General features: G+C 46.2%; 1 protein-coding gene across 1 annotated transcript in view; it reads left to right on the top strand.

Annotated features, from left to right (window-relative positions):
* The window catches only part of GPR50 (G protein-coupled receptor 50), a 28,773-nt gene extending 6,279 nt beyond the window's left edge, over positions 1–22,494 (top strand). Inside the window, exon 2 of the mRNA XM_085230667.1 lies at positions 17,987–22,494. Coding sequence (XP_085086793.1) covers positions 17,987–18,852 — 866 coding nt within the window. The 3' untranslated portion in view covers positions 18,853–22,494. The remainder of the gene's footprint in view (positions 1–17,986) is intronic.
* Positions 22,495–24,785: the final 2,291 nt, after the last annotated feature.

The following is a 24,785-nucleotide window of genomic DNA, read 5'->3' as shown; positions in this document are numbered from 1 at the left end:
GCGAGTTGGTGTCTTCTGAGACTGTCTGCTCAGTGTCTTCTGCAGAGCCCTCAGGTCTGGGTATGTTGAATGATCTTAGCACCACCTTTGGGCACAGTTCCCGTGTTATACAGGCTTGAGGGTGGCTGGAGCCCCAGGAGCTCGCTGACGTGTGCTGGGCAGCCAGCCCCCATCCACCCACGGCTCAGCCAGGGCTGTCAGCACGCTCTGCTCACTGCAGGACAGCTGTGGTGACCACGGCACAAGTCTGGGTGGGCACCAGAAGGCCGAGCAATGCTGCCTGCTGCAGCCTGCCCAGTCTTCCTACAGGACAGTCAGATGGGAGCCGGGCAGCAGCCTGCGGCAGTGCCAGGTGAGGGGTTTCTGTGCAAGGAAACTGGGGAGTCAAACTGTCTTGCCCTGCTTAATTGGGACAATTAGCTAACTAGCTAATGAGAGGAGCCTTCTTGATGTGGCTTTACCCTTGGAAACTGTTAATTAAAATCTTGGTAAATCCCAGCCTAGATAAAGCCTCTGCAATTAGTGTAGGAGCAAGAAGTAACCGGTGGGTGAACACCAGCACTGTGTCCCTCAGCACTGGCACTGCCTTCTCTGCCTTCTTTGCGGAGTCTTTAAAATAATACATTTGCTTTGGAATAAATTATACAGAAATGGAAGTGGAGCAGTGGGCAAGCAACAAGTAGGTCTTAGAAGGAGCGAGACTATTTCTGCCTTCCCGCGGTGGCATCCGTCCTTCCTTATTTACATTTTGACTGCAGTTCTCTCCTATCCGCTTCCTTTTTTGAGACATTTTTTCCCCCAGAGTAAGCTGCAGATCTTCTGGTGGATTGTTAACCTTACAAAGCAGGTTGCAGCTGCTGGGTGCTCACATTGCATCGATGAACCAGTCCTTCACCATTTTCTTACCTTCAGAAGAGATGCTGTTGTCCATTTGCTCTGAGTGTTGAAATATGCCCACTTTTCCTTGCACGTGGGATGAAATCAAACAAGCAGGCTCTGATACTTCTTTTCCTGCAGTGCAATCCTAGTTTGTAGACAGCCACTTTTTTCATTTCTTTTCAGTATGAAAATTATATTGCAATTACACGGCAGTTAAATACGTGTCATTTCTTGTCAGCATTGTATCTGGGGAACTTATAAAATCTATTTCTCTTCTTCCATGGTTAATTTTGCTTAAGACCTGCTTTGCAATGAAGTCGCTGGAGCCAGGCTTTTTTACTTTAGGAAGTGGAGGAAATACTGCAGATTAATAGGAGATATTTTATTAACGTCACCGTGGGGGAAGCCTGATTCAGATTTTATCAGCAGAAATTTTATGCTGCCTGGCAGACTTCCTCCCGATTTTAGAGTGAGTCCAGTGGAAAGGTTTGCTTGAACATGGCCTTGAACTTGAGATTGCCTGTAAGCTTTATTGAGATCCAAGTGTGCACATACAGATGTTAAGAGTTCAGAAGAAACCATTAGTAAGATATCGCTGTAGTTGGTGTTTTAATTTATGTATCTGTTCTGAATAATATTGCTCCAAAAGCTTCTGTTTACATTTCAATTGACTGTTTATGGCAACCAGCCAGCGCCCAGTGCACCAAACACGTGGGGTTATTGAGTCATGGGTAAATCAGTGGTTCACATCGGCTTGCAGTAACGATAGTGCCCATTTAAAGAAAATGTACCTTGTAATTCAAAGTGTTTCAGAACTAATAATTACATTCTTAATCACCAGGAGGCAATGTTTCGTTCCCTTGCTGCTGAGGAAACCTTAGTGATGCAGGTTTCACACTTCCCTAAGGTGTAAGCCTCTCATTTCTCCAAAGCAATCATATTGGACATGTGCTGTTGTGTGGGATTATTCCCCTCTACCAAATGGGGAAAATAAAAGGTTGTAAATTTGGCCCTGTGTGTTGTTTTGGGATGAGAGTGGTTTGCCTTATTTCTGCAGCAAGGTTTCCTGTACTTCCTGTAGAGCTCTTCGGCAGCAAGCACAGAGCTGACACTTGCTCTCACGGCATCTTGTATAATGGATGCAGGTTGGGCCATTCAGTATACGATGGGGGCTTTACTCTAGGCAAGACATGCACCTGACCTGCTTAGCCAGGGCATCTGCAGGGGCTGCCAGGCTTCTCCATTGGTTTGTCACCATCAGAGCCTCAAGCCCCAGGCAGCCATCACCCGTGCAGCATGGCTATGGCTCTGTTGGAGATCCTTGAGCTAACACCAAGTTAGGCTTATGTGATGCAGGCTTCTCTTGGAAGAGACTCATCAAGATTTGTCTGCTTTGTCAGGGCTTTTGTTGAATCAGTTGGGTTTTCTGGCCACAGTTTGCGCCTGGGCGCTGGCAGCATCGTCTCATGTAGACACAGCACCTTCCCTCCCTTCCAGGCCTCAGCTGCTGCTTCGCCTTATCTCCTCCTCCAGTTAGCTTCATTAACTTGGTAAGTGAAAGCTTTATGCATCAACCACTTTGTAAAATTTTCTTGTGTATTTACCGGAGCAGTGCTTAAAAATGAGTGCTCTCATTAGAAAAGCGAGCGTTGTATTAATATTACATGTATTAATACTACATGTATTAATATTACACGTGAGCATGGAGTGCCGGCTGCATGTCAGGAGGAGCGCTCCCTGGGGCATGCTGGCTCACCGCAGCCCAGTGTGTGTTCCCTGGGAGGCAGCTGCTGCTGCTGGCAGTGGGACAGGGGACAGATGACCCCCAGCTCTTCTCCTGAGAGTGCGTGTGAGTCCTCTGGTCTCCATGGAGTAATCCAACGTAGTAAGTATGGATCTTATTTACTTGGCTTTCTGAATGCTTTTCGATTCTGGTGGTACTCAATGTCCAAGACATTGTTTATATACAGAGGTGAAAGTGCGGGACACTTAAGCAAAAGGAGAACAATCAAAATATAGAAAGTTTCTACAGCTTATCCAGGACGGCATGTATTGCAGCCCTTTGCCTTGGGGCTCTGTGTCATTTCTGGCAGGGTCTGTGATTTATTCCATTCAAAATACTGCAAATATTCATCCCAATTTAGAGAGAAAATTTGAAGTGGGGGAGAATTTGATGTTACCTTATGAGCAAGCACTTAATGCAGATTGGATTTTGTGTGGTGCTTTATGCTCTTTCTCCTCCTGAAACCTGAAAATTAGATGGTTCATACGCTGGGTGTGATGAGGGGTTGAAGAACGGAAAAGACCCAGAAACAAGAGCTTAACTTGTGATGTTGCCTGCACACTGTTGTTAAATACATCTGTCAAAGCCATCCTTTAAGGCTGTGCTCCCGATGTTGCTGCTGCAGGAGCAGTGAGATCGGTTGCACTCCCTCCGGGAGCTGCCCTGCTGGGAAAGTCTCTGTGAGAGGGGGAATGGCCTGGGGACCTCCTGTGCTGAGAGGGGAAGTGATGCAATGGGTTTGGCTGCAGCGGTGTCTGGCTCTTCCCTGTCCTTTGAAATACAGAAGGGCCAAAGTAGAAATGAGAGGAACAGTAGGAACTGTGGGATGCAGATTTATGGCTCTCATAATAGGACTTGTGTTTGCAAATATTTTTCTGCTTTTCCCAGTAAGGTGCAGCAGCCCAATTCTGTTCTCCGTAAGAGAAGGATCATTTATGCATGTGTGCTATTTACAATTTTCCACATCCCTTCGGTGTCTTAACGGTCTCTTGTGAGGATAAAGTGTGTTTATTTTTTTTCCCGATGAGGTTGTGTGGTGTCCTCCCATTGAGGCCTCTGTGATCGTGTATCTCTGGGAAATGAGAGCAAATAGGTAATCATTTGTGTGACATCATGTGCCGGAGTCTGAGCCTGTGCAATTATCTGAAGATTGGATACCCCATGAGCTACAGAACTGCAAAAGTTTGTGACTTCTCATCTGGCCTTTATCCAGTATCTAGTTTTGTCTTGGATGTTATGTGGGTAATGAAATATATTTTGCATTATGTCATTCTAGTTTCCAAAATATATCTCCGGAGCATTGGTAAACTCTGAATTCTATTATCCTGGATAGGGGATTGGAAGATTTCTCAGATGCTTTCATAATGACTATTAATGATAATTATAAGCATATCATTTTTAGGCTCTTGATTTTGTATGTTTTGTATCTTGATTTTGGATGTTTGTTTGACTGTTGCAATAGCCACAAGTGTTGATGTAAACAAAAGACCACATCCATGGAAAACAATCTGTGAATAGGCAGGAGACGGTCGTGCACTGTGGAGCAGAGCTTTGCTCCCCTGCTTTTACGTAGTGTCACCAGAGCTGCTACCTTCCCAACAATCTTTCACAATGTGGGCAAAGCATCAGCCTTGCCTTCCTGCACAAGAGAACCCCCAATGTGGATAAAGATCCCAATATGACTTCTTTATTCAGCGTGCACATTTGCTGGAGATCATGCACGGGAGAAGGTAACTGCAGGAGGTGGAGGCACACCTGTGGTGCGGGAGGGTCCCACCAACCATGGGATGGAGCAGAGGACCTGTGAGTGCTGGCTTCAGTGACTCATGTGAAATGCTTCCCGGTGTCCCCAGAGCCAGGGCTGAGCCCTCTGCTGCTGCTGATGTGAGTCTTGCCTTGTGCCTGGGAGGTGGTAAAGGAGAGTGCGACATCCTGCAGTCCCCCTGCACAGCCTCAGCTACCTTCAGCTTCACCAAAGAATGAAAAGGGCTTAGCATCGCAGCAAAATACTCTGCCTTGCAGTGCTCATTCAGAAGCCCTCGGCTGGTCAGTGTGCTGGCAGTGACATTCCCTGCAGCACCAGTGCGCACACAGTGCTTCCAGAATGCAGGACGGGGTGTGCAGGCTGTGCACTGGGGTGCCAGGCAGCCAGAGTCTGCATGGACACTGCCAGCCCTCCCATTTTCATGTTTCTGAATTGCCAAGTTTCTCTTTTGTCTCGGGTGGAACAACACAGACCCAGCTCCATCAAGCAGTCTACCTTCAATGGCCTGATAAATTGTCCTTAATTTTCTGGAATAGGTTAATTTCATTTAGGTAAGGGGAGGCAAAAAGAACAGGCTTCTCAGGGCACTGCCAAATCAGAAGATTAAGTCAGCATCAGATCCATTAGCGAACCAATTTGTCTGTGCTGGCTAGCACTACTTCAGCCTCCTTGTCTTGCTTTTTCTTTCTCAAGTGGCAATTTAGGTAACCCTCAACCTTTCTGCTGTACTGCGGCATTACGCAGTGATTGTTCCACTTAAATCTGGGCTTGCTGCCTTCCTAATGTATGTATTTTTTGCAGATTTAGCTTATTTATTTATACTACAGCAACTACTACTTCTGCAAAGGGAGTGTTTCTCCAAGAACTTGTGGGACTGAATTCCTGGAGCACGCAGTCCTCGTCACTGCAGTGCAGGGCATGCTGTCACAAAGATGCTGTTGCCTCTGTTGTTTGCACACGTGCCCCATAGTAGTCAGTGCCAGCTTTGAGCTTCCCTTCGGGAGCCCTGTTCCTGGTCTCCTTGGTGGGCCTGTCTCACCAGCCTTCACTTCCCGTGGATTAGGGCCTCATAGACAGAGGCTCTGCTATCAGCTGAAGTCTAAACTCTGATGGAGACTTTCTCCACCCCTGGGACATTTGTATTGGGTCTGTCTGTGGGGTGTTTGCTGATTTCCCAGTCTTGGAGCGTGCAAGTTCCAAAAGACATCTAAGCTGTTGCTGCTGCCTTTGCTAATCCTGCTGAAGCATTTGGGGCTTGGAGGAGACTTCTGCAGATAACTCCATGTCCACAATGAGGCATGCAGTTTTCCTCCTTGAGGCTGAGGGATTAAAGATGAGTTAGTTCAACCTGTCACTGGCAGCGACTTCTCACCAGCATTGTTATTACTTTTGATTTTTCTGGTTTAGAGCGTCAACCGTACAAAAGTTGAGCTAATCCCTGAGCTCCAAAATGAAGCCAGTTTTCCCACAGGCCAATTCTGCATTGTGTATGTATGAACTTGTTCCATGCTCTGTAGTTTTGTAAAAACTGAATGCCCCGCTTTCCTGGAAAACTTGGGTCACCCTATAGCTTTTAAATGAGTGTGATCACAAACAATATCCCTGCCCTGCTGAAAACCATTGTTTCCATTGTGTAGAAGCCTTTTTTTTTTTTCTAATGAGGAAAAAAAAAAAAAAATGGGAATGAAGCTGGCCTTCAGAAACAAAAACGACCGGGGAAAGGCAGGCATTGTGATCAGACACACTTCTTTCTCAAGGGAATGGATAGGAAAAAAGAGGAGCACTGATAATCTGAGGTTTGTACCCAGAAGGGGTGAGTGTCTGCTGGGCTGGTGGGGGCAGCTCACTGTGCTGTCTCCCAAGGAGGAAGATGGTGAATCAGGTAACCTCTCCGCATCCATTCAGCCATGTTTTATGCAATTCTGTGATTACCAGAATAGACTTGCTGGAAAATGACATTGTTGTAAATGCTGCTGTTACCCAAAAGCGGCCCCTGCGTGTGCTTCGGGTTGTGTCTGTCTCTGGACAGTCTGAGGAAGCTCTCACGTATACCATCACAGTGATTCACAGTGCTGCGTCTTCCACAACGGCCTCTCCATCGGAGGATTGTGCAGAAAGTGCTGATTAAAAAAAGAAAAAGTCAATAATTTGTGCTTCCCGCGTCCTTCTCTTTTGCCTGGGTGTGTTGTGGTCCTAGAGCACCATGCAGTGCAGTGCTGGCAGTTTGAGCCGTGTCATTCTTCCCAGCAGTCACACAGTGCTGCCGTTACAGCCAGGGACACAACACCGTGCTGCTGTACACCGCTGCCAAAGCTCTCTTTCCTGGCAGGTGAGCATGTGTTCAGTTTCAGGAAGCCAAGAGGTGTGTCAGCTCCTTAAAGCGGGGCCCACTGGGAGGCGTGCAGGCAGCAGGAGCCCTGGGGGGAACTAAGCTGACGAGGTTTCTCCTGAGGAGACCTTGGGCAGCTCTGCAGGGTGACGCAGGGTGTCGCACTGAAGCGCTGGCAGTCGAGGACCGGACTGTGGCTGTATTCAGTACATCCAGCTTAGAGTATGAATGGTTCCCACGTGGGAGCAGCAGGACAGCTCTGGGTACAGCGATCCATGTTGGAGTTAGTCAGGAGCTCCTCTGGTCTGCACGATTGCCATCGTCATCCTCTGCTGCTGGCGGAGCACAGAGCCAAAATGCCAAGCGGTGGTTTGCTCATGACTGCATGGCAGTTACCTGGCAAATTCCGCGCTTGAAGTCTCCTGTCTGTCCCTGTGGTCAGTGCTCCAAAGAGAGACTAACTCCGAGCGATTCCCTGCAGAACTGCCTGGTGCAGAACTGCAGAGCTCTGTCAGCTCAGCACCTCCTGCTGGGGGTGATCTGGGCCTGGCTGGCAGATTAAGTATTTCATTTGGTTTTTCAGTATTTATTTTGGACCTGTTAGAAGCAGAATGCTCCCATCCCCTCTGGAAGTCAGCATCCTTAAGGCAAAACCTATCACTTGGCTTGCAGGATACTTGTCAGTCCTGGGTGTGTTTCATAGTTGATGCTCCAGACCCATTAGCATCCCTTTCTCCCAGTTGAACGCTTGCAGGTTTTTAAGCGATATTATAACACCATGTGAATAATGGTGAAATTCATTCTGGCAAGATTTATGACTTTAATATTGGAGGGCTTCAGTGTAATACAGGATGAATGTATTCCTAGGGTTTTAGCCACCGCCTGGGAGTTAACAGTTACCTTTCAATCTGAAATCTTTGCCAGGGTTTTGTGTCACATCTGCACTAATGACACAGTCTTTATAAAAGCTTGAATTTCTTTACGTGGTGTTTTGAAACTAAATATGAAAGGGGGAGGGTGGCCCTTAATTTTAACAAGTTCTCATTAGGTTTAGCAGCTGCTGTGATCTCTGTCTCCCCTTTTCGGCTGCATTTGCCACTTTGACAGTGTGTTTCGGGCTGTCAGGTTCTTAAAGGGTTCTAATAAAGTGCGGCACTTTTTTCTGTTCCCCACAGCTGTTATTTGTCATTTGATATAAATCTGCCTTGTTACAGTTTCATTCCTGAACAAATGATAAAAGGACAGTATCAGAAGGCAGCACTGGCATGAGAGCTCCCGCTTTGTTCCTAAGGCAAAGGAAGCCATAGTTCTCCTTCTAAAGGCTTTGTTATGTAGTTGAATTTGGGAAAGACTCTGAAGTGTTGGGGGAGACCAAAGAAGACTTCTTGCCCTGTTCTGCCCTTCGCTCCTGCCTCATCCCAATTAGTGCCAGCACTCCATGCCCAGCACTCCTGATGCTGAGATGCTGGCTGCTGGCATAGGCTCTGCGTGTTTCGTGGTGTACAGCCAACGTGCTCCTTGGGCATATCTGCCTGGGCAGTAGCTGTGGTGGCTGAGGCACCCTGCCCCGTGCCTGGCTGCAGCCTGCTGCCTGTGCTGCAGCTCTTTCCTTCCATGCATGTCCTTCCATCTGCTACAGACGCTGCAGACCCTGCTACCTTTGAGCTCTGATGTTGCGCATCACCCCTGGGTTCCTTAAAATGCATGCAGATGTTTGACTGAGCTATTTCAGGCTGTTGATAGCTTCACATGGAGTGCAAGGACAGCCGTGCAGGACTGAAGATGACCTCCTGGCTCTCTGGTGTCCATTGAGCTGCACAGGTAGGGGCACAACCACTGCAGGTGCGTTCACATCCCCACCAGGGAAATGCACTCACATTGGGTGTGCTGCCAGCTCTGCTCACAAAGCGCAGGGCGTTTGCTGGACTCTGCTCAGTTTCTCATTAATGTGCAAAGCTCTCACACGTTTCCGGCAGTGTGCCAAGCACATTTTCTGGCAGAATTTCTGCAAAGCTCACTGCAGCACGCACTAAACTCGCCTTAGATCTGCCTGTACTGTCTGTGTTCCTAACAGCTTGATATGGGGGCTCCCTTTGGAGAAAGAAGTGAGCAGCATGCTGTGAGTTTTTGTTGCCTGCCCTGGGGTCGTGTGTTATGCTCCTGCTGGAGACTGGAAATTCCCAACCTTTCTAACCCTGTCAAAACAGCCCCCTCTCAGAAAGGTATTTTTAGTGATAGGTGATACTGCAAAAGCCCTGAACACTTCAAGATGAATCTATGATATCTGTGTTTGTATTTGAATACAAAGATCTCTGGTAGACACCTCTGTATTAAGCCCAGCCTTTGTTTCATACTGATGTAGCTCCTTAGTTACTTTGTCACTTTGGAGCTTGTTGATAAAAATGCATCACTAGGGACAGCTAACAACATGGGATTTCAGCAATGAAAGGCAAAAATATCAGTGAATCCTGCTAAGCAGAGGAAATGGAGGGTTACAAATGATTCTGAAGAGACAGGGAGACAGGAATTCGTATCTTATGCTTGACAAATGACAGCTCTTTAAAAATGCTGTTTTTAGACAAGGAAAGCCTAGCAGTAAGGAAGAGGGCTTTTCAGAAGTGGCTAAATGAGTGAGGTTTTTCTTTCAAAAAAGTAGGAATCTTGACCATTTCTCTTGCCTTTGGAGAGAGAATGGCAGATGAAAGGGTGTCCTCTAAAGCTGACAGGAGTTGTAGCATTTCAGTAGCAGAAGGCAGTGTGAAATGCCAGTGCTCTTCTCTGCTTTACCCTGCCTGGGGGAGCTGGCACACTGGCTAGAGGTGCTGCTGCGTTCTTCCCTTGTTTCTAGGCCTGCTCAACCAGCACACGACTAAAACCTCTGTTTGCAGCATGTGGGATGGGAGGCTGCTTGGATTTGAGTAAGGGCAATGGTCTTCATCTTCAGTACTCCATCTTGTTGGTAATCTTTAGGATGAGAAGCTGTGCCTGCAGGGATGATCAACTGACCTCTGGGGTGGCTTTCTGCTGCCTCTCAGGTGGGTTTCTTGCCTATACCCCAGCCCTGAGGGCACTGGAGGGGGAAGCAGACTCCCCAGCATTCAGTGACTGGCTTAAGTGTGGGGCTGGCATTTGAAGGGCTGCACGTAGTCCTGTCTCTAAGCCTGTGATGGGAGTCATAAGGCAAAAGTTTCATGGTACCACTTTGAAGTATTCTGGTTGGGATGTTAAATAGTTTCAGAGAGAAGAAATCCCTGTGATTTATTTCTTGCTGAGAAAACTTCAATAGAGATAAAAAGAGAAAGGGCAGAAGAGTTTAAGGAGACACTTAAAAGCCCATTGCTTGATGGTGATTATGCAACTCCAAAGTAGGTCTGCCCCCATCATTACAGACAGGAAAGTAGGTCTCAGGGTATTTCGGGATTGGGCAACCTCAGAGTTTCTCTGGTTCACACGAATGGCTTTTTCTTCCCCAGAATCTTTTATTCTTTCTGGTGTTTGTTTGTTGTTTTTGCTGAGGTCAAGATGTTGCTTGTGTAAGAGCAGAATCCAGCAGTGCTCTTGTGCTGGAAGCTGTTGGTAGCAGAGGTGTCTGCTCAGCACCGTTGGCTGTGCTCCACGAGTGCAAGATCTCCCCATTTACCATGTGTATTTCTGCCTGCACATGTGCCTACTTACTGGAAGGTGCTGTTCCAGTAATTTAAGTGTCGTAGTCCCATAAAATCTTATCCTTTTTCATCCAATTGGATATTAGCCACAGTTAGACTTATTGTGATCGGTGTTGGAGCACATCCATTTAAGCCACCTTCACACACCTGCTTATGTTAGAACAGGGTTAGTGTGGACTGCTTTTCTCTTTTAATATCTGACCACATTGCACCTCAGAGATGACTAAATGTCCTCGGGAAATGACTAAATTTCCCAAGGAATTGGGAAAAAAAAAAACATAAGGAGATGTCCTCTTGTAATTCACTTGGGACTCCTCATTCCCAGGAGTTTCTCACATCACCAGTGGCTCTTTGTTGCCCATCCTGGACCCAGACTCAACTCAAGTCCTGTAAGCCCTATGAAATATCTAAAGCAAAGATTGCTGATGATCTGGGAAACATTGTTTTTGGACTCATTTCTGGGAAAAGTAAAAAGGTCCTCCAGGGTTTGCTTTGTTGGTTTTATTTTTTAAATTTTTTATTTGAGGTAATTTTTTCCAGTATCCTTATTATTATTAAATCAACTTGAATTGTTTGCACTGGATTTTGGCCAGAGCAATTGTATCGGAGTCTCTAAAGTGTTCCCAGGTGAAAGTAACTCTGTTTTCAATGGGATTAGTAGCTAGTTGTGAATGAACAGAAGGTCTAGGAAAGATTTTTCTTTCACTTTCTGGTCTCCTCCTTACAGGCAGTGCTTCTCTCACAGTTCTCATAGCCGTGGCCAGGCCAGCAGATGATGGGTTTGTCTGTCGCCGTCTGTGATGCAGGCAGTGTTACTCCTCTCAGCAGACTGTGAGGACTGGTTGAACAGTAATTGAGGTAGCACAACCGTTTTCTGTGCTGGGAAAGGAAACAATTTTCTTTAGAATGACTGAGAATGAGAAAATCAGCTTTTTCTGGGCACTTAAGCCCATCTCAGCATCTCTGAACTGAGGATGCTCAGAGCACAGATGCTCGCTTTTATCATGTGTACACAGTGTAACTCTGTTCTGTTATCTCAAGATTTTCATTATTATTCCTCTAATAATTGATTTAGACTTCGTCTTTTAATAAATTAATTTTCTTTTATCTAGAAATGGCCTTGGTTTTTATATGACAGCTGACTTATTTTGATGCTAGTCTCTTGTTCTTGCTGGACAGAGTGCTGGAGGCTCAGTGCTGTCAGGATCAGTATGTGTTAGAGGACTGTCCTGAGCCTCTGTTAGAAAGTGAGGTTGGATTCAGGGCAGCATTTTGTGTTGTGCTGACCTGTGTCCAGGCTGAGCTTTTCCTCTGTTGTCTGAGTTAAGCTTTCTTGCTCTTGGAGTTGGGTTTTGCACAATACTATCTTATTTCAAGTCTGAGTCTCTAAAATGGTATTCAGGTGTATCTTGAAAAGGTCGTCTGAATTTAGTACTACAGCATCTCCTGAAGGCTGAAAGTAACTGGCACCAGAGAGCTGACCCCTTTTAAAAATTCTAGAAGAGGAAGGAATTCAATTCATTTTATTCAGCTGAGATTCAATGTCTACCTTTCATCTGCAGCATACCAAGGGCAAATGCGCTGGTGTTTACAATGCTTCCAGTGCAATGGTAAGCAATGTAAGGAAAGATAGGAAATGCTGCGAGCAGGGCTGGTCTTCCATTTCCAGCCCATTTCCACAGACTGATGAGCTCGGATCTGGCTTTGAAGCTGGCTGGACTTCGCCAAATGAAAGTTGTGAGTCTCTGGAGTGTAAACATTCAAATGATTGCCCTTCACTGCACTCAATTAGAGCAGCTGAAGGCATGGCTCAGATATGTTTTTGACAGCAATACAGTTAAAGGTCATGACCTAAAAGCGTCTAAAATCCAGTCCTCCACCTTGCAGTGTAAGCAGTTCTTTTCTCTAGCTAGCAGACAAAATAATACATGGAGCAGAAAAAAATGAGTGTGATGGAAGTGTGTGGGAACTGGTCCTTTCTACTTCTGTGATTACGGTGGAGTTTCCCCATCCTCCAGAAACAAGGCTTCTGACCAAACCAGAGGGCAAGGAGCTTCCTGCAGCCATGGCCACGTGCTGGCAAGGTGGGCTCTGAGGCTTCCAGTCGTGGTGCCGAACGGATGCTGGGCTGCCATACCCTCGCTGCTTCACAGATGTGGTCCTGCTGCAAGACAGGGCAGCATTGAGTGCTCACACCTTAACTTTTGGGAATGGTACCAGCAAAACAGGCAATGGTGCATGCAGAGCTCACTGCTGTTCTCTGAGGTCAAAGTAGTGAGGAGAGAACTCAAAGAACTTTTGCCAGGAAAAAGTTAAATTATCCTGCAATGTTTTACTTTTGTCTAGGACCTTCACTGTGTCCTTACAAAGGATATTTCCACATTCTCTAACCTTACATCGCAAGCATGCTGCGTGTCCCTGGTTGTTCATTACCCTCAGTATCGCTTTATGCAGCACAGTCGGAATTTGAGAGAGGCTGGCAGCCCCATGCCTTGTCTGCCCGGCTGCAGGAAACCCTGCTTTGTGCCCTCCGGATCCCAGGGGAGCAGTGATGTGGGATAATCGATCAGATGCTTTTTTTCTTTCTTTTGTTTATTCCTGTCTTGGAACAGGCTTCTTAGATACCTGAATGAAATTCTCAATTAGAATGTATGGATTAATGAATTAGGCAGCAAGGTTTTTTCCTGTTGCTTGGACCCTGGGGAGGGTTTCTCAGATTTTCGCTTGGGTTCTCCTGTCAAACACTTTCCATGTCAAAATGTCAGTCCAGATTTTATTTGGCGTTTTGTTGCCACGTGTGTGATGCTCTCAGGGCAAGCTCCCCAAGCAGCCCAGAGCTTGTATGGAGCAGCAGCATTGAGCACAGGCCCCGCAGGAGGCTGAGCTGATGCTCTCTGAGCGGGCACTTACTTTGTGCCCTGCAGTCATCCCTTGCAGCTCCTGATCCTGGAGATGCTCATCAGTGAGGGCTGCAGGTCCAGAAGCCACAAGCACCACAGTATTGTGATCAGTCCAAAATCCAAAACAGCTGCATGTGACAACACGACTGAGAACTCACTTCCATCTTCATATTGTAAAAATAACAACGTTGCTCTGAAAGGTGAACTGCTGCTTTGTGCAGAACCCAGCGTGCACTCTGTGTCTGCAGAATGGAGGTCGGTGTAGTACAAGCAAATGCACAGCAAGTGGCAGGTGAAAACAAACACAGAAAGGAGGCTGTCACAGCTAATAGTCTTGTTGCGTGCTGAATAAAGCTTTTAAGACTTTATCTATCTTGCTTGAGGCAAATGGTGCATTTTGCATTGAGCAGTGAGGGGAAGCTTTCAAAGGTTAAATAGAGTAAGTGGTCATCAGAGGCTTGCTTTACAGTTCTGGCCTGTTAAATTGTTTATCAAACCCTATTATATGTATTTATATCCCTCTGAAGATGATGTGGGTCTCAGTTCCAGTTTATTTCCTTCTAGACATGAGTCATAGGATCATTCACATTGGAAAAGACCATTAAGATCACCCAGTCCAACCCCAGCCCACCCCACCATGCTCACTGCCCACGTCCCTCAGTGCCACATCTCCATGGTTCGTGAACCCCTCCGGTGTCTGTGTCTCCCTCACCTCCTTGAGTAGCCTGCTTGTTATAAAAGCTGGAAAGAGAAGCATAAAGGTTAAGATGCTTCTTACTGCAAGCTGCAAATAGAGAAGTGTCACCACAAACACAAACACCAGCAAACTTCTAACACTTTGTGTACCTTAGCACATTTTCTCAACATATGCTCTTGCACCTGCTGCTCTCCAGCTGTCAGTCACTGCCTGCAGCTGGGCAGAAGTGCAGCACCTGCTCTGGCTGCTGGGGAGAGCCCCATGGCACCTGCGTCTGGCCCGCTCCTGGGTCACCTCCTCCCTGCAGGGCTGTGACCCTTCTGTTTGCACGGCGATGCTCAGTTAATCTCCGAAGAAGAGTGATGTGTGTTTGTTTGGCAGTCAGGTGGTGATCCGGCAGCCTGCCACTGGAAATCTTTCTTTGTGGTTGATTGGTTTGCAGAACTTGTTGCAGGGCTTCCATGTGTACGAAGGCTAGTGCCAGGCCCTGACAGTAAGTCCTCAGATAACCTGTGTGGTCAGATAATTCCGGGAAGCTGCTGGGTACAGGAGCAGCTGGAGTGAGCAGAAGCATGGGTGTAGGAGCATGGGAGTGAGGAGTGGAGCTCACAAAGTGGTGGGGCAGAAGGCACTCTGGGATAATCTCCTTCTGCATTACCTGCACGTGGTTATAACCTGCTCTGCTGCCGGGCTTCAGGTTGTTCTGTGTTCCAGGTAACCTGTGGATTACACTGTGAACTGTGTTGTACCTCTGTAGTTGGTAGCCTTGTGCTGGACCTATGGCGTGTGGAAAACTTCCAAGTTTCTCTGGAAATGCGCTCAGCTCTGTGCTGCTGCTGCATGTGGGGCAGGCTGCCATCCACACCACTTGAGCTCCTTCTTGTGTGACTGTAGCAGGATGGAACACAGTGACACACAAACCAATTCAGGCCACATAAAAGTTAACAACATGATGGAGAGTGTGAAGGGCAATGAGGAATTACAGTTGCATGCTTACAAAGAGAAGAAGACACAGTAAGAATGAGTGTTACAGCAGCAGATAATTTTGAGTTAATGTCCTGCTGGTACTACTTGCTGGTATTACTCCTTTGTTTTTTGTTAAAAAATATAAAAAATTCAGTAGTGAAATGTAAAAGATGATTACCTTTTTACCCTCCACAGCAGCTGCATGGCTTTGCATCCAGTGCTGATGCTCACATTTTTTAAATAATAAGCAGCTAATTTCCACATGTTGAAAGGCTCTGTTCTGCTTGGAGGCATGCAGTGTGCCCCCTCGTTGGAGTACTCAGTCGTTAAAAATGTACTGATTGCTAGGATCGGCCGGCAAGGGGCTGCTGGATGGCTCTGACCTCCACGTTCACCTGCCAGGAGAAAAATATGAAATTGACCATCTTGCCAAATGAAAGGGAAGATGAGTGTTTTTCTGCAAAACGGTGCCGAGTTAAGCTTTCTGACTTTATTTTCAGGTAGCTGACATCGTGCCAGGGCAATTGCCCTCCTGCGGGCAGGAGGGCTGGGAGTGCAGGGAGCACAGAGCAGAGCCTGGCAGGTTTGCTTTCCCATAAGAGGAGTTGGATATCCAGCCTTGTTCTGCATTGAATGGTTCAGAGTTGGGTGTTGCACATGGCAGCCTTTCAGTTCCAGGAAATGCCAGGGCTTGCAGTCCACAGTGTTTGGGAAAAGCTTCCTAAGAGGAGGTTCTGGTGCTGAGGACCCGCTTTGCCTTTTGCTGAAGTGACGTGTTAGTGACTGCAGGAAAGTAAGTGTTGCTGCAGAGTAGTGCTTCTTCTCTGGGTGCCTACATGAGCTCTAAGCCCAATTACAGGTGGTTCTGCACTTGACATGAGGCAATAAGCAGAGCTAATTATGTGGGGATCAAGTTCAGTGATTGCATTTTAAAAAGCTCTAAGTGAGGTTATGAAATCAGCAAAAAACAGAATGCTCGGGCAGGGCAGCCCCAGAAGCGGTGTGCGGTGTTAGAGCTGTGCATGTGAAATCTCTCCTGCTGAGATTTCAGTCCTTTGCCTGACCTGTGCTAATATTTGCTTTAAAATGATGCTTCATGTCAGCTGTCTCAGCTCTGTGCTACTGCGGGCTGTTCTCAAGTCTGGACTGTTTTCCAGCCGGTGTGAAGTGTGCTCTGCTGCCTGATGGGAGCTGTTGACTGGCGCTGATGGTTTTTGTTGGGAACAAACATAGCAATGAGCCAACTGCATTGACAACACAGCTGCGATTTCCAACGGCCCTTGGGTATGCTTTCAAATACCAAAGCCAGTGACCTAGCTGAACTGAGCTCTCAGAGAGCCTCTTCATGTGTACTACAGAAAAAAAAGCCCCCATTTTTTTTTTCAATCCTTATTTTTTTTCGGTTGAGATAATCTGGTAGACAGAAAGCTATGGGGGTTTGAAGAGAGGGTGCTGGGGTGCTGCTAGCAACGCACAGGTGCATAGGTGCTAGCACCTCGTATGTGTTAAACATATACCCCACCCATACTCTAGTGATGTTTTCCTTCCTGCTACTGCAGGCATACCCTGCAGGTAGTGATGTTTGGAAAATGGCTTTCCCTGGTGTGCTGTCCTCTCAGCATCTTTGAGTTCCTCTGGAAATGGTGATTTGTCTAGTCATCAGAAAGCTGCACTTTGGCAGATAATCCCTTCCAGCATTACGGCTACTCCTGTCATTCTGCCAGTTCTCTAAAGACCTCACACTTCCTTTCTTAATGTGCTCCTCTGGTCTGACTGGCAAAATGAACAGAAAAGCTTTTTCCCTACCTAAAAATACACCATACTGAGAAAACGAGCAGTAACCTCTGCAGCCATGGGGAGGAACAGCTCTTGGCTGCTTCTGCATCTCCTTGGCTTCTTTGTGCTGGCTCTGCTCAGCAGTGCCTGGGCTTGGCAAGCTGCAGGGCCCTGTTGCAGAGGTGACAGTGTGATTTGCACCAGTGCCTTGGCGTGGTCTCTGCTCTTGTTTGCATCTACTCAGCTTGGATTTGCAGGAGCCTGGCTTCTGGTCCCTTTGAAAAGATAATTTAATTTAGTTTCAGGAACGGTTTTCAAAACCAGAGGAGTTAATTCCAAACCTCTTGGTGGTGTGAAGGTCTCCCTTACTTCTGCAGGCAGTGCTTGAAGCTTTGCAGCCTTTCCCAGCTTTTGGAAACCGCTATGGGAAGTCACGGGTTGCGCAGGCCGCTGGCTCTCCGTGCAGTGCTGTTGGCAGATGTCTTCCTGTGCAATGTGCCAGTTTCAGTCCAGCAAGGGTTAAATTACGTCATGTCTGCACAGATTCTCTACTCTCCTGATTTTAAAGCCTAAGTGGGCAACCTGCAGCACATACACTGCAGAAGTAGCTGACAGCAGCTTATAAATCATATTCCCTGCATAGGCCCAGACTGTGCAGGAGTGATTGACCTTTCCTATTGCTCTGAACAACTTTAAATATTAAAGGAACAGGAAGAAGTACCAGATAAGATAAGCACATAGAGGTTGACTGCACTGTCTCCTGGAACACATGCTCCTCAGTAAGAATACTGCAAAGTTGTGGTGAAAACTTAGCTTTTAATTTGCAAATGACCAGTTCCTAGGCCCATAATGAGCAGTGCTTCTTGTGGAGTTGGGGTTGGACCAGACGGTCTCTAGAGGTCCCTTCCAACCTAATTCGTTCTGTGATTCTGTGAGTATCACTGTATGATAATACAGAAAGGATCGTGTTCTATGTAGTGCTTAAAGTAATGAAGGTTTCTGCAGGACATGAGTGCTGTGTAGCTGTCTGGTGGCTGCTGCCGTGCTGGCCTATTAACAAGGAGAGCAAAGTCTTATGCAACTTAGAGGAAATTTTACAGGGTTTCAGACTCCAAATGGTAGGTGGAGTGAAGGCTGCGAGCAGTGAGGCTGAAGAGGAGCTCTGAGCTGAAAGCTGCCTGTCAGATCTGTGCTAACCTCTCATGGTCTCTTGTCCTTTCTCGTAGGCAACATCTTTGTCGTCAGCTTGTCTGTCGCAGACTTGGTAGTGGCGGTGTATCCGTATCCTCTAATCTTGAGTGCCATTTTCCATAATGGATGGACTATGGGAAACGTTCACTGCCAGATCAGTGGGTTCCTGATGGGCTTAAGCGTCATTGGGTCGATTTTCAACATCACTGCAATTGCAATCAACCGCTACTGCTACATCTGCCACAGCCTTCGCTATGATAAGCTCTTCAACCTGAAGAACACCTGCTGCTATATCTGTCTGACCTGGACGCTCACGGTGGTGGCCATTGTGCCAAACTTCTTTGTTGGCTCCTTGCAGTATGACCCCCGGATTTACTCTTGCACCTTTGCCCAGACGGTGAGCACATCGTACACTATCACAGTGGTGGTCGTCCACTTCATTGTCCCGCTGTCCATCGTGACTTTCTGCTACCTTCGGATCTGGATTTTGGTGATTCAAGTCAAACACCGGGTGAGACAAGACTGTAAGCAGAAGCTCAGAGCTGCCGACATCCGGAATTTCTTGACTATGTTTGTGGTTTTTGTCCTTTTTGCTGTGTGCTGGGGACCATTAAACTTTATCGGCCTTGCTGTTTCAATTAATCCTTCCAAAGTGCAGCCACACATTCCAGAGTGGCTTTTTGTCCTAAGCTATTTTATGGCCTATTTTAACAGCTGCCTCAATGCTGTGATCTATGGGCTGCTTAACCAGAATTTCCGAAAGGAGTACAAAAGGATACTGCTGATGCTTCGCACTCCCAGGCTGCTCTTCATCGATGTGTCCAAGGGTGGGACAGAAGGGCTGAAAAGCAAGCCATCCCCAGCCGTAACAAACAACAACCAAGCTGAAATACATTTGTGAGTCAGAATAGCGCTATTTATTCTGGGTTACACTTGTATTTATATTATAATATATAAGAGCCTTTCTGCCTGTGTATTTCACAGCTGATGTTGCTGGATCCCAAACAGCCACCTCTTCTCATGCAAGGAAGGAGCCTGCAACCTTTCATGCCCAACTTGTCACCGTGACAGCATGACTTTGAGTAAGGGCTTCCAGAAGAGAAATGACTGACCTTTACCTTTTATTTTCCTATACCATCTTTCACTGCGTGCCTAATTAATTGCTTTGGTTGCTTTTGCCACAAGCATGCCAGTACCCTTGAAAAGGGAAGCACTCAGAAAGCATGGAAAAATGCATTTATATTTGAAATGCAACTTGCAAAAATTGCCATCTATTACAAACCAGCACTTCCTTCCTCCCTCTGAATTCTGTTCTGTAGCTTAACATAATCTGAACTACAGCAATCAAACTGCATGACCTTCTCAGTTAGGTTAGTAACAATATTTGCCAGCCGGCAGACATATGAGCACGTTGACTTCCATTGCGTGTGCTCATTTTCCTTTTTCTTTTGTATTACAACTTAGTAGCTAGGCTGGGCTAGATATGAGGCAAGCAGAAGCCAGACCTCCTGAGTTTCAGATATGCTCGTTTTAATTGAATCTCTACAGATACTAAGTACCCTTGCACTCTCCTTCCAGGCCATGAATAAGAGTATAGCACATGACATAATCTAATTGCAGGAAGATACCGGGAGCTTGCTTCTAATTTAGGCAGTATCCTATCATGGCCAGCATTCATTCCAAGTATCTCTCAGAAGTCCCTTCTGCATTAACATCATACAAAAGATTAACATAGCGGAGTCCCATCCATTCAGTGCATGTGCAGGCTTTTAATAAAAGAAGAAAACAAGGTTCCAGTAATATTTACACTTGCAGATGAAAGCAAAAGGGTAAGAAAGTGTTGGTTTCAAACATCTCCTTTTGCCCACCGTATGGCATGAATTTGATGGGGAAAAGAAAGTGGGGTGTTTTCTTCCATTTTATTTATGTACAGAGTAGTGATTAATTCACAGAAGTTCAGGAGGGAAAACCTGTTAAGCATGTTCGTGCATCTGTTTTCAGTTAAAGCCTGAACTCCGTTGTCTTTGTTGCTTTAACAATGTTCTGAGTGCTAAGGCCAGCATCACATTAACAACAGGCACAGGGGCAGAGATAAGGCTGTTTCTTTAATGGAGTGTGTGTAGGGAGGCTGGTTGCTGTCTTTAAATGACTTTGCTTTTCCTTAGCTTCACTGCATATTCATCTCCCTGTGGTTTTAAATGAGTGAATCCTGCTTTGAGACATTAAATCAATATAGCACTGCCCCGATGCAACTCTGTCCTCAGGCTAGCAGTCCTGTCCTGGTGCTGGTGTACTGCGGCATAGCAGGAGCTGTGCAATGGGTGGGAGCAGGTCTGAGCCCCATGGGTGCAGCATGGAGAGGGAGAAGCCCTGCTCCTGGCCAAGGAGAGCCTTGTTAAGGCACTGACCGTAGATCAAAGCAGGACTGGTTCCCAGGGTTGAGCCTTGAAACATTGAGAGCCAGACTTTGTAGCAGCAGGCAGGTGTCCAGAGATGGAGGTAGGTAGGATTTACAGAAGACCCTGGGCAAACCAAGTGCCTAATCTTTAGCAAACTTAAGCCATTTGTGCATCACTTGCTGAAAGCATCTTGTTGCTGAACATCCCTCCTGCTGAATTCTTTGATGGAAGAGGAGTTTAAAGAAACAAAGCCTCTTTGTAGATCAGGCCAAGAAACACTGCAGAGTCCATTGCTTCAGTGAGGTCTGCTGCAGTGTGAGTGGGTGTCCGTGTTTGCAGGGTACCCTGGCACTTTGTAGCATTTTCAGACTCGAACATCTTCACAGCTTCAGATAATTATTGTTTTAAAATGCACTGCAGCCAGCATCCCATAATAGGAATCAAGCTGAGTTCTGTTTTGGCCTCTTAATCTGCCTGTGCATGGCCAAATAAAGGTATATTGACCCTCAGAAATAATGCAGTCTGATTGCTTTACAGCAAAGCCAGTCCGGATGAATTCACGCCATTCTGTGCAAACAAAGTCATTTCAAGTCAAACTTGGATAGGAAAAGCACCAGGCGCCCGGAGCTGCAGGGAGTTTCTCCTGGCGCCCAGGGAAATGTTGGTGTGCTGTGACCAGTCCCCGGCCCAGCCTGCAATTGGCCAGCAGCGTTAGACAGAATCACGTTAGCAAATGATCTAACTGCTCAGTACCAACCCAAGCCTAAGGCACTCCTTTAAGGCAGTCATTTACTTTTACTTCACAGGTTTGCCAAGCGTCTCATAATCCCCCACAACTGGGGTTTCATTCTGTGGTTCGTTGTCTTTGTAGCTGAATGTTCAACGCAGGCCACGTGGTGTTTTTTCTTTAAGCCTGGATTTGCACTATTTCTTATTCAGGCTCCAAGGTAACAGCCAGCAAGCACTGAACCAAACCGAGTAAGCCAAAGAGCTCCCGGCAGGCAGGTGATGGATCCTCTGCTGGCGCCTCGTAGGACGAGGAGTAGGAGGAGCACCACGGGCATCTCCTGGGGACTCACAGGGTTACTGCTGAAGCGAACTATGCAAAGTGATGGGGCCTCTGCTTCTCTCCTGCCGTAGGTCTGAGCGCAGGCCTTGCAGGGACAGGCTGGCTGAGGTGGGTCCCTGCTGCCCCCAGCATGGGGACGGCGCTGCGATGGGCTGCAGCGCTTTGACAGCACCAGGAGCTCACCCTGGCACAACTCAGTCAGGGCACTAGGCCGTCCCAGCAGGAGGGTTCTGCCACCACGGGTGGTTCCTGAGTGAAGTCCTGCCAGGCGTGGGGGTCCTCAGTGCCCAGCAGACAAAGCAGGGAACGTGGCTTCAAACAGAAAATACTGTGCCATTTGCTAGCACTTTGATACAGAGACAGTACTTAGGATAGGATAGAGTAGATTTTTATACTGAGTTATTTTAAGACTGCCCACACAGCTCCTTATTTTTTATTTAAAAAAAACGGTTAACAGGGTACAGAGAGTTTATTTTGTTAACATTTGTTTACAGAAAATGGAAGTGTTTCTTATACTGGAATCCTGAGCAGAGTCCGTTTCCCTGTGAGAATCTAGCTTTAATCAAATTTGAGCTTTCAAGGAGATCCCACAACTTAACCTGTGCTCTGCTGTTTCCACCTGTTGTATACCTGACCTTGAGTTTGAGAAATAGGGCTGACCTCTCCTAGGAACAGGATTTACATCACTTGCTCTGGATTTGGCGTGGTGGCGTTGATTAGAGCCTGGCCCCGGGTCCTGAAATAGTCGTGAACTCCCAGGGAGACAGTATTGTCATGAAGGAAGATGAACCTCCTGCCACAAAGAAATACTTTGGCATGTTGGTAACAAATGTTGTTTAATCCATATAAGAGGAATGTAACTGGTATATTTATATATGAGTATATATTGCATATGCTGTTTCCACTTTATCAGTTGATTAAGAAATTTTCAGTATACTTCCTACTGCAATCGTTTGTTCATAAAGTAGATTTGTTCCCTTTACCTGTTAAAGCTGTAATAAATTTCCCTTTGGACTGTTTACTGATTTTTTTCTCCCCCTTTGCAGTTATTTTTTAATAAATATTTGAAACAACACCTTGGGTTTTGTTGACTACCAGAAAGCAGACTGAGTTGACCAATGTCATTGGTTCAAGTAGAGATTGAGTTCAGCCATGCGCCATGTCCAAGGGTTTTTCTTCCACCCACCTCGAGGGGGCAACTCGCTGCACTGCGGTTGTCCTCATCAGAAGGAGACTCCCCACCCTGCCACTGGTCTCATTGCTGTGTGTCCCCCCAAGGCTCTCTGCCTTTTTTGAGCCTATCTTCTGTAGCTACTGGGTTGTGGGTTGCAGCCTGTAACCTCTTTTTGTAATTTCACTTCTTGCCCACTCTCAAGAAACACCCTGCAAAAATACTGCTTTGACTGCTTTTTTTCTTTTAAGTATTGGACAGCAACAAATTGGCTTCTTTTAGTTGCTGTGTCAAATTTGGGCTTGTGACCGCTTTGCATTGTGCTCTAACAAAGAATATTAGATATACTTCTGAAAGGGCAATTAGCTTAGAGTTACTAAATAATCAGTAAGGTCTTATGAGAGAAATGGCTTTAAATAAGCAGAACGTATCTGAAATTAGTAAATTGTTTATCAGGGGAACCAGATCTCTGTTCCTGAAAGAAAGCTGGCATCTAGCAATTAACATCTACTGAGCTGTCTACAGAGAAATGCAGACTTTCATTTCATTACATTTTCTTCTGTATTTTAGGCGTTCTCCATTCTCCTTGCACTGGGGCAGCCCTGTGCAGAAGCTGCCAGGCTCTCCATGGGCAGTCTCAGGCCCTAGAGGTGAGGTTACATTGCTTGGAAATGCTGGAATTAAATAAATGTAAAGCCAGCTGCTGTCCTCACTGGCGGTGAAGGAAAAGCAGTGTTTCATTGTTTTAAAGGGAGAAATACGTGAGAACTATCCCATGAAAAGCAAGGATTGCCTCTATCTCATTGGTAAGTTGTTATCTTGCTCTAGCAGATGCAGGATACAGTGTCTTCTTCATTGCATTTCCTTAAGCTCACCGTGATGAAAAATGGGCTTAAAAATTAAAAAAACAACAACAACAACAAACAACAACAACAAAACCTTGAAAATAAACATAGAAACATGACTGAAACGTGCAAAATTTTGAATTTGTCCTTTAAGTCGAGGACTGGATTGGACTTGCTGAAAAGGCATACAGGTAAGTTACTGGTGGAAGGAAGCGCGTTTTGGTCATGGATTTTGCTGCACTCACACAGTTCTCCAGCTGCAACATCCCATCCAGAGGTTGCAGCAGTGATATTTCCATTCTGGCTTGGCTGGAGGTGTTTTGTCAGAGGTCTCGGTGCCTCTGCCAAAGCAAAAGGGGTGATGGGAATACAGAAGGGAATCCAGTCACAGCTGCAGTTGGAGATCTCTATTCGATTTATTACACAGACAGTGCCTTGCTCCTGTTCCCTAACCAAACACCGTGTGTAGTCACCTGGTGGATACTTTCGGACAGTATTTACTTTGCTCCAAATGTGCAATGTGACCTCATGGGTATCAGTTACCACTGTTCAAATATATACATAGGTGTATTTTTTACTGAATCTCCAAGTTTACTTATTCAGTGTGACTGCGAGTGTATTTCAAAGCAGGCCAAACTTCTGATGAAAACAGGCTAGACAGTTTAAATTCTGCTAACCCATATACTTGTACAGCTCCACTGAGAAGCAAATTTCATCATGAAATGAGTCCACTGAGCTCCATAGAATAGCACTAAGGCTCTTCTCTAAAGTAAAACCATCTGCAGTTACATGGAGATCGAAGCTGGTGCTGTAGCTGCAATTTGTGGGCAATCGCCTGAACAGCCCACAGGCTGCAGTGAAACATCATCGGGTGCAGCTGCAGTGCTGTGGTAGGAAAGGCTGGGATTTTCCATTAAAACAAAAACTGCTGAGAAGCCATGGAACAGACTTGTTAAAGTATGAGGAGTGCTGCTTGTTCCACGACATCCCAGGGCAGTACTGCTGCTTCTTTTGCTTATCTTTTCCAAAAGGCCTGGCAATTAATCTGCCGCTTCCCAGTAAAGCTTGCAACGCTCAGTGCAACACGCTGAAAGCATTTTATGATAATTGCAGATCTCAAAATGTTTGTCCATGTAGTTATCCTAGAGCATCCTTGTACTGACTCCTGTACCTGCTGTTTCTGCCATGAATGAATTAAACTGTCAGAAGTGAGGTGGTGTTATTCATTTATGTACTTGCCACAAAGTATTAGTAGCTAGGAGATAAGATAGAGCTATAAAAGACAAGAGGTGCCATAACTCAACACCAGGATAAGATCTCATTCATGTGACTGCTTAGAAATCAATATTT

The sequence above is a fragment of the Meleagris gallopavo genome, chromosome 9 (assembly GCF_905368555.1).
Source record: "Meleagris gallopavo chromosome 9, MGAL_WU_HG_1.1, whole genome shotgun sequence".
NCBI classification, from domain to species: domain Eukaryota; kingdom Metazoa; phylum Chordata; class Aves; order Galliformes; family Phasianidae; genus Meleagris; species Meleagris gallopavo.
This window is presented reverse-complemented; position numbering and strand designations above follow the sequence as displayed.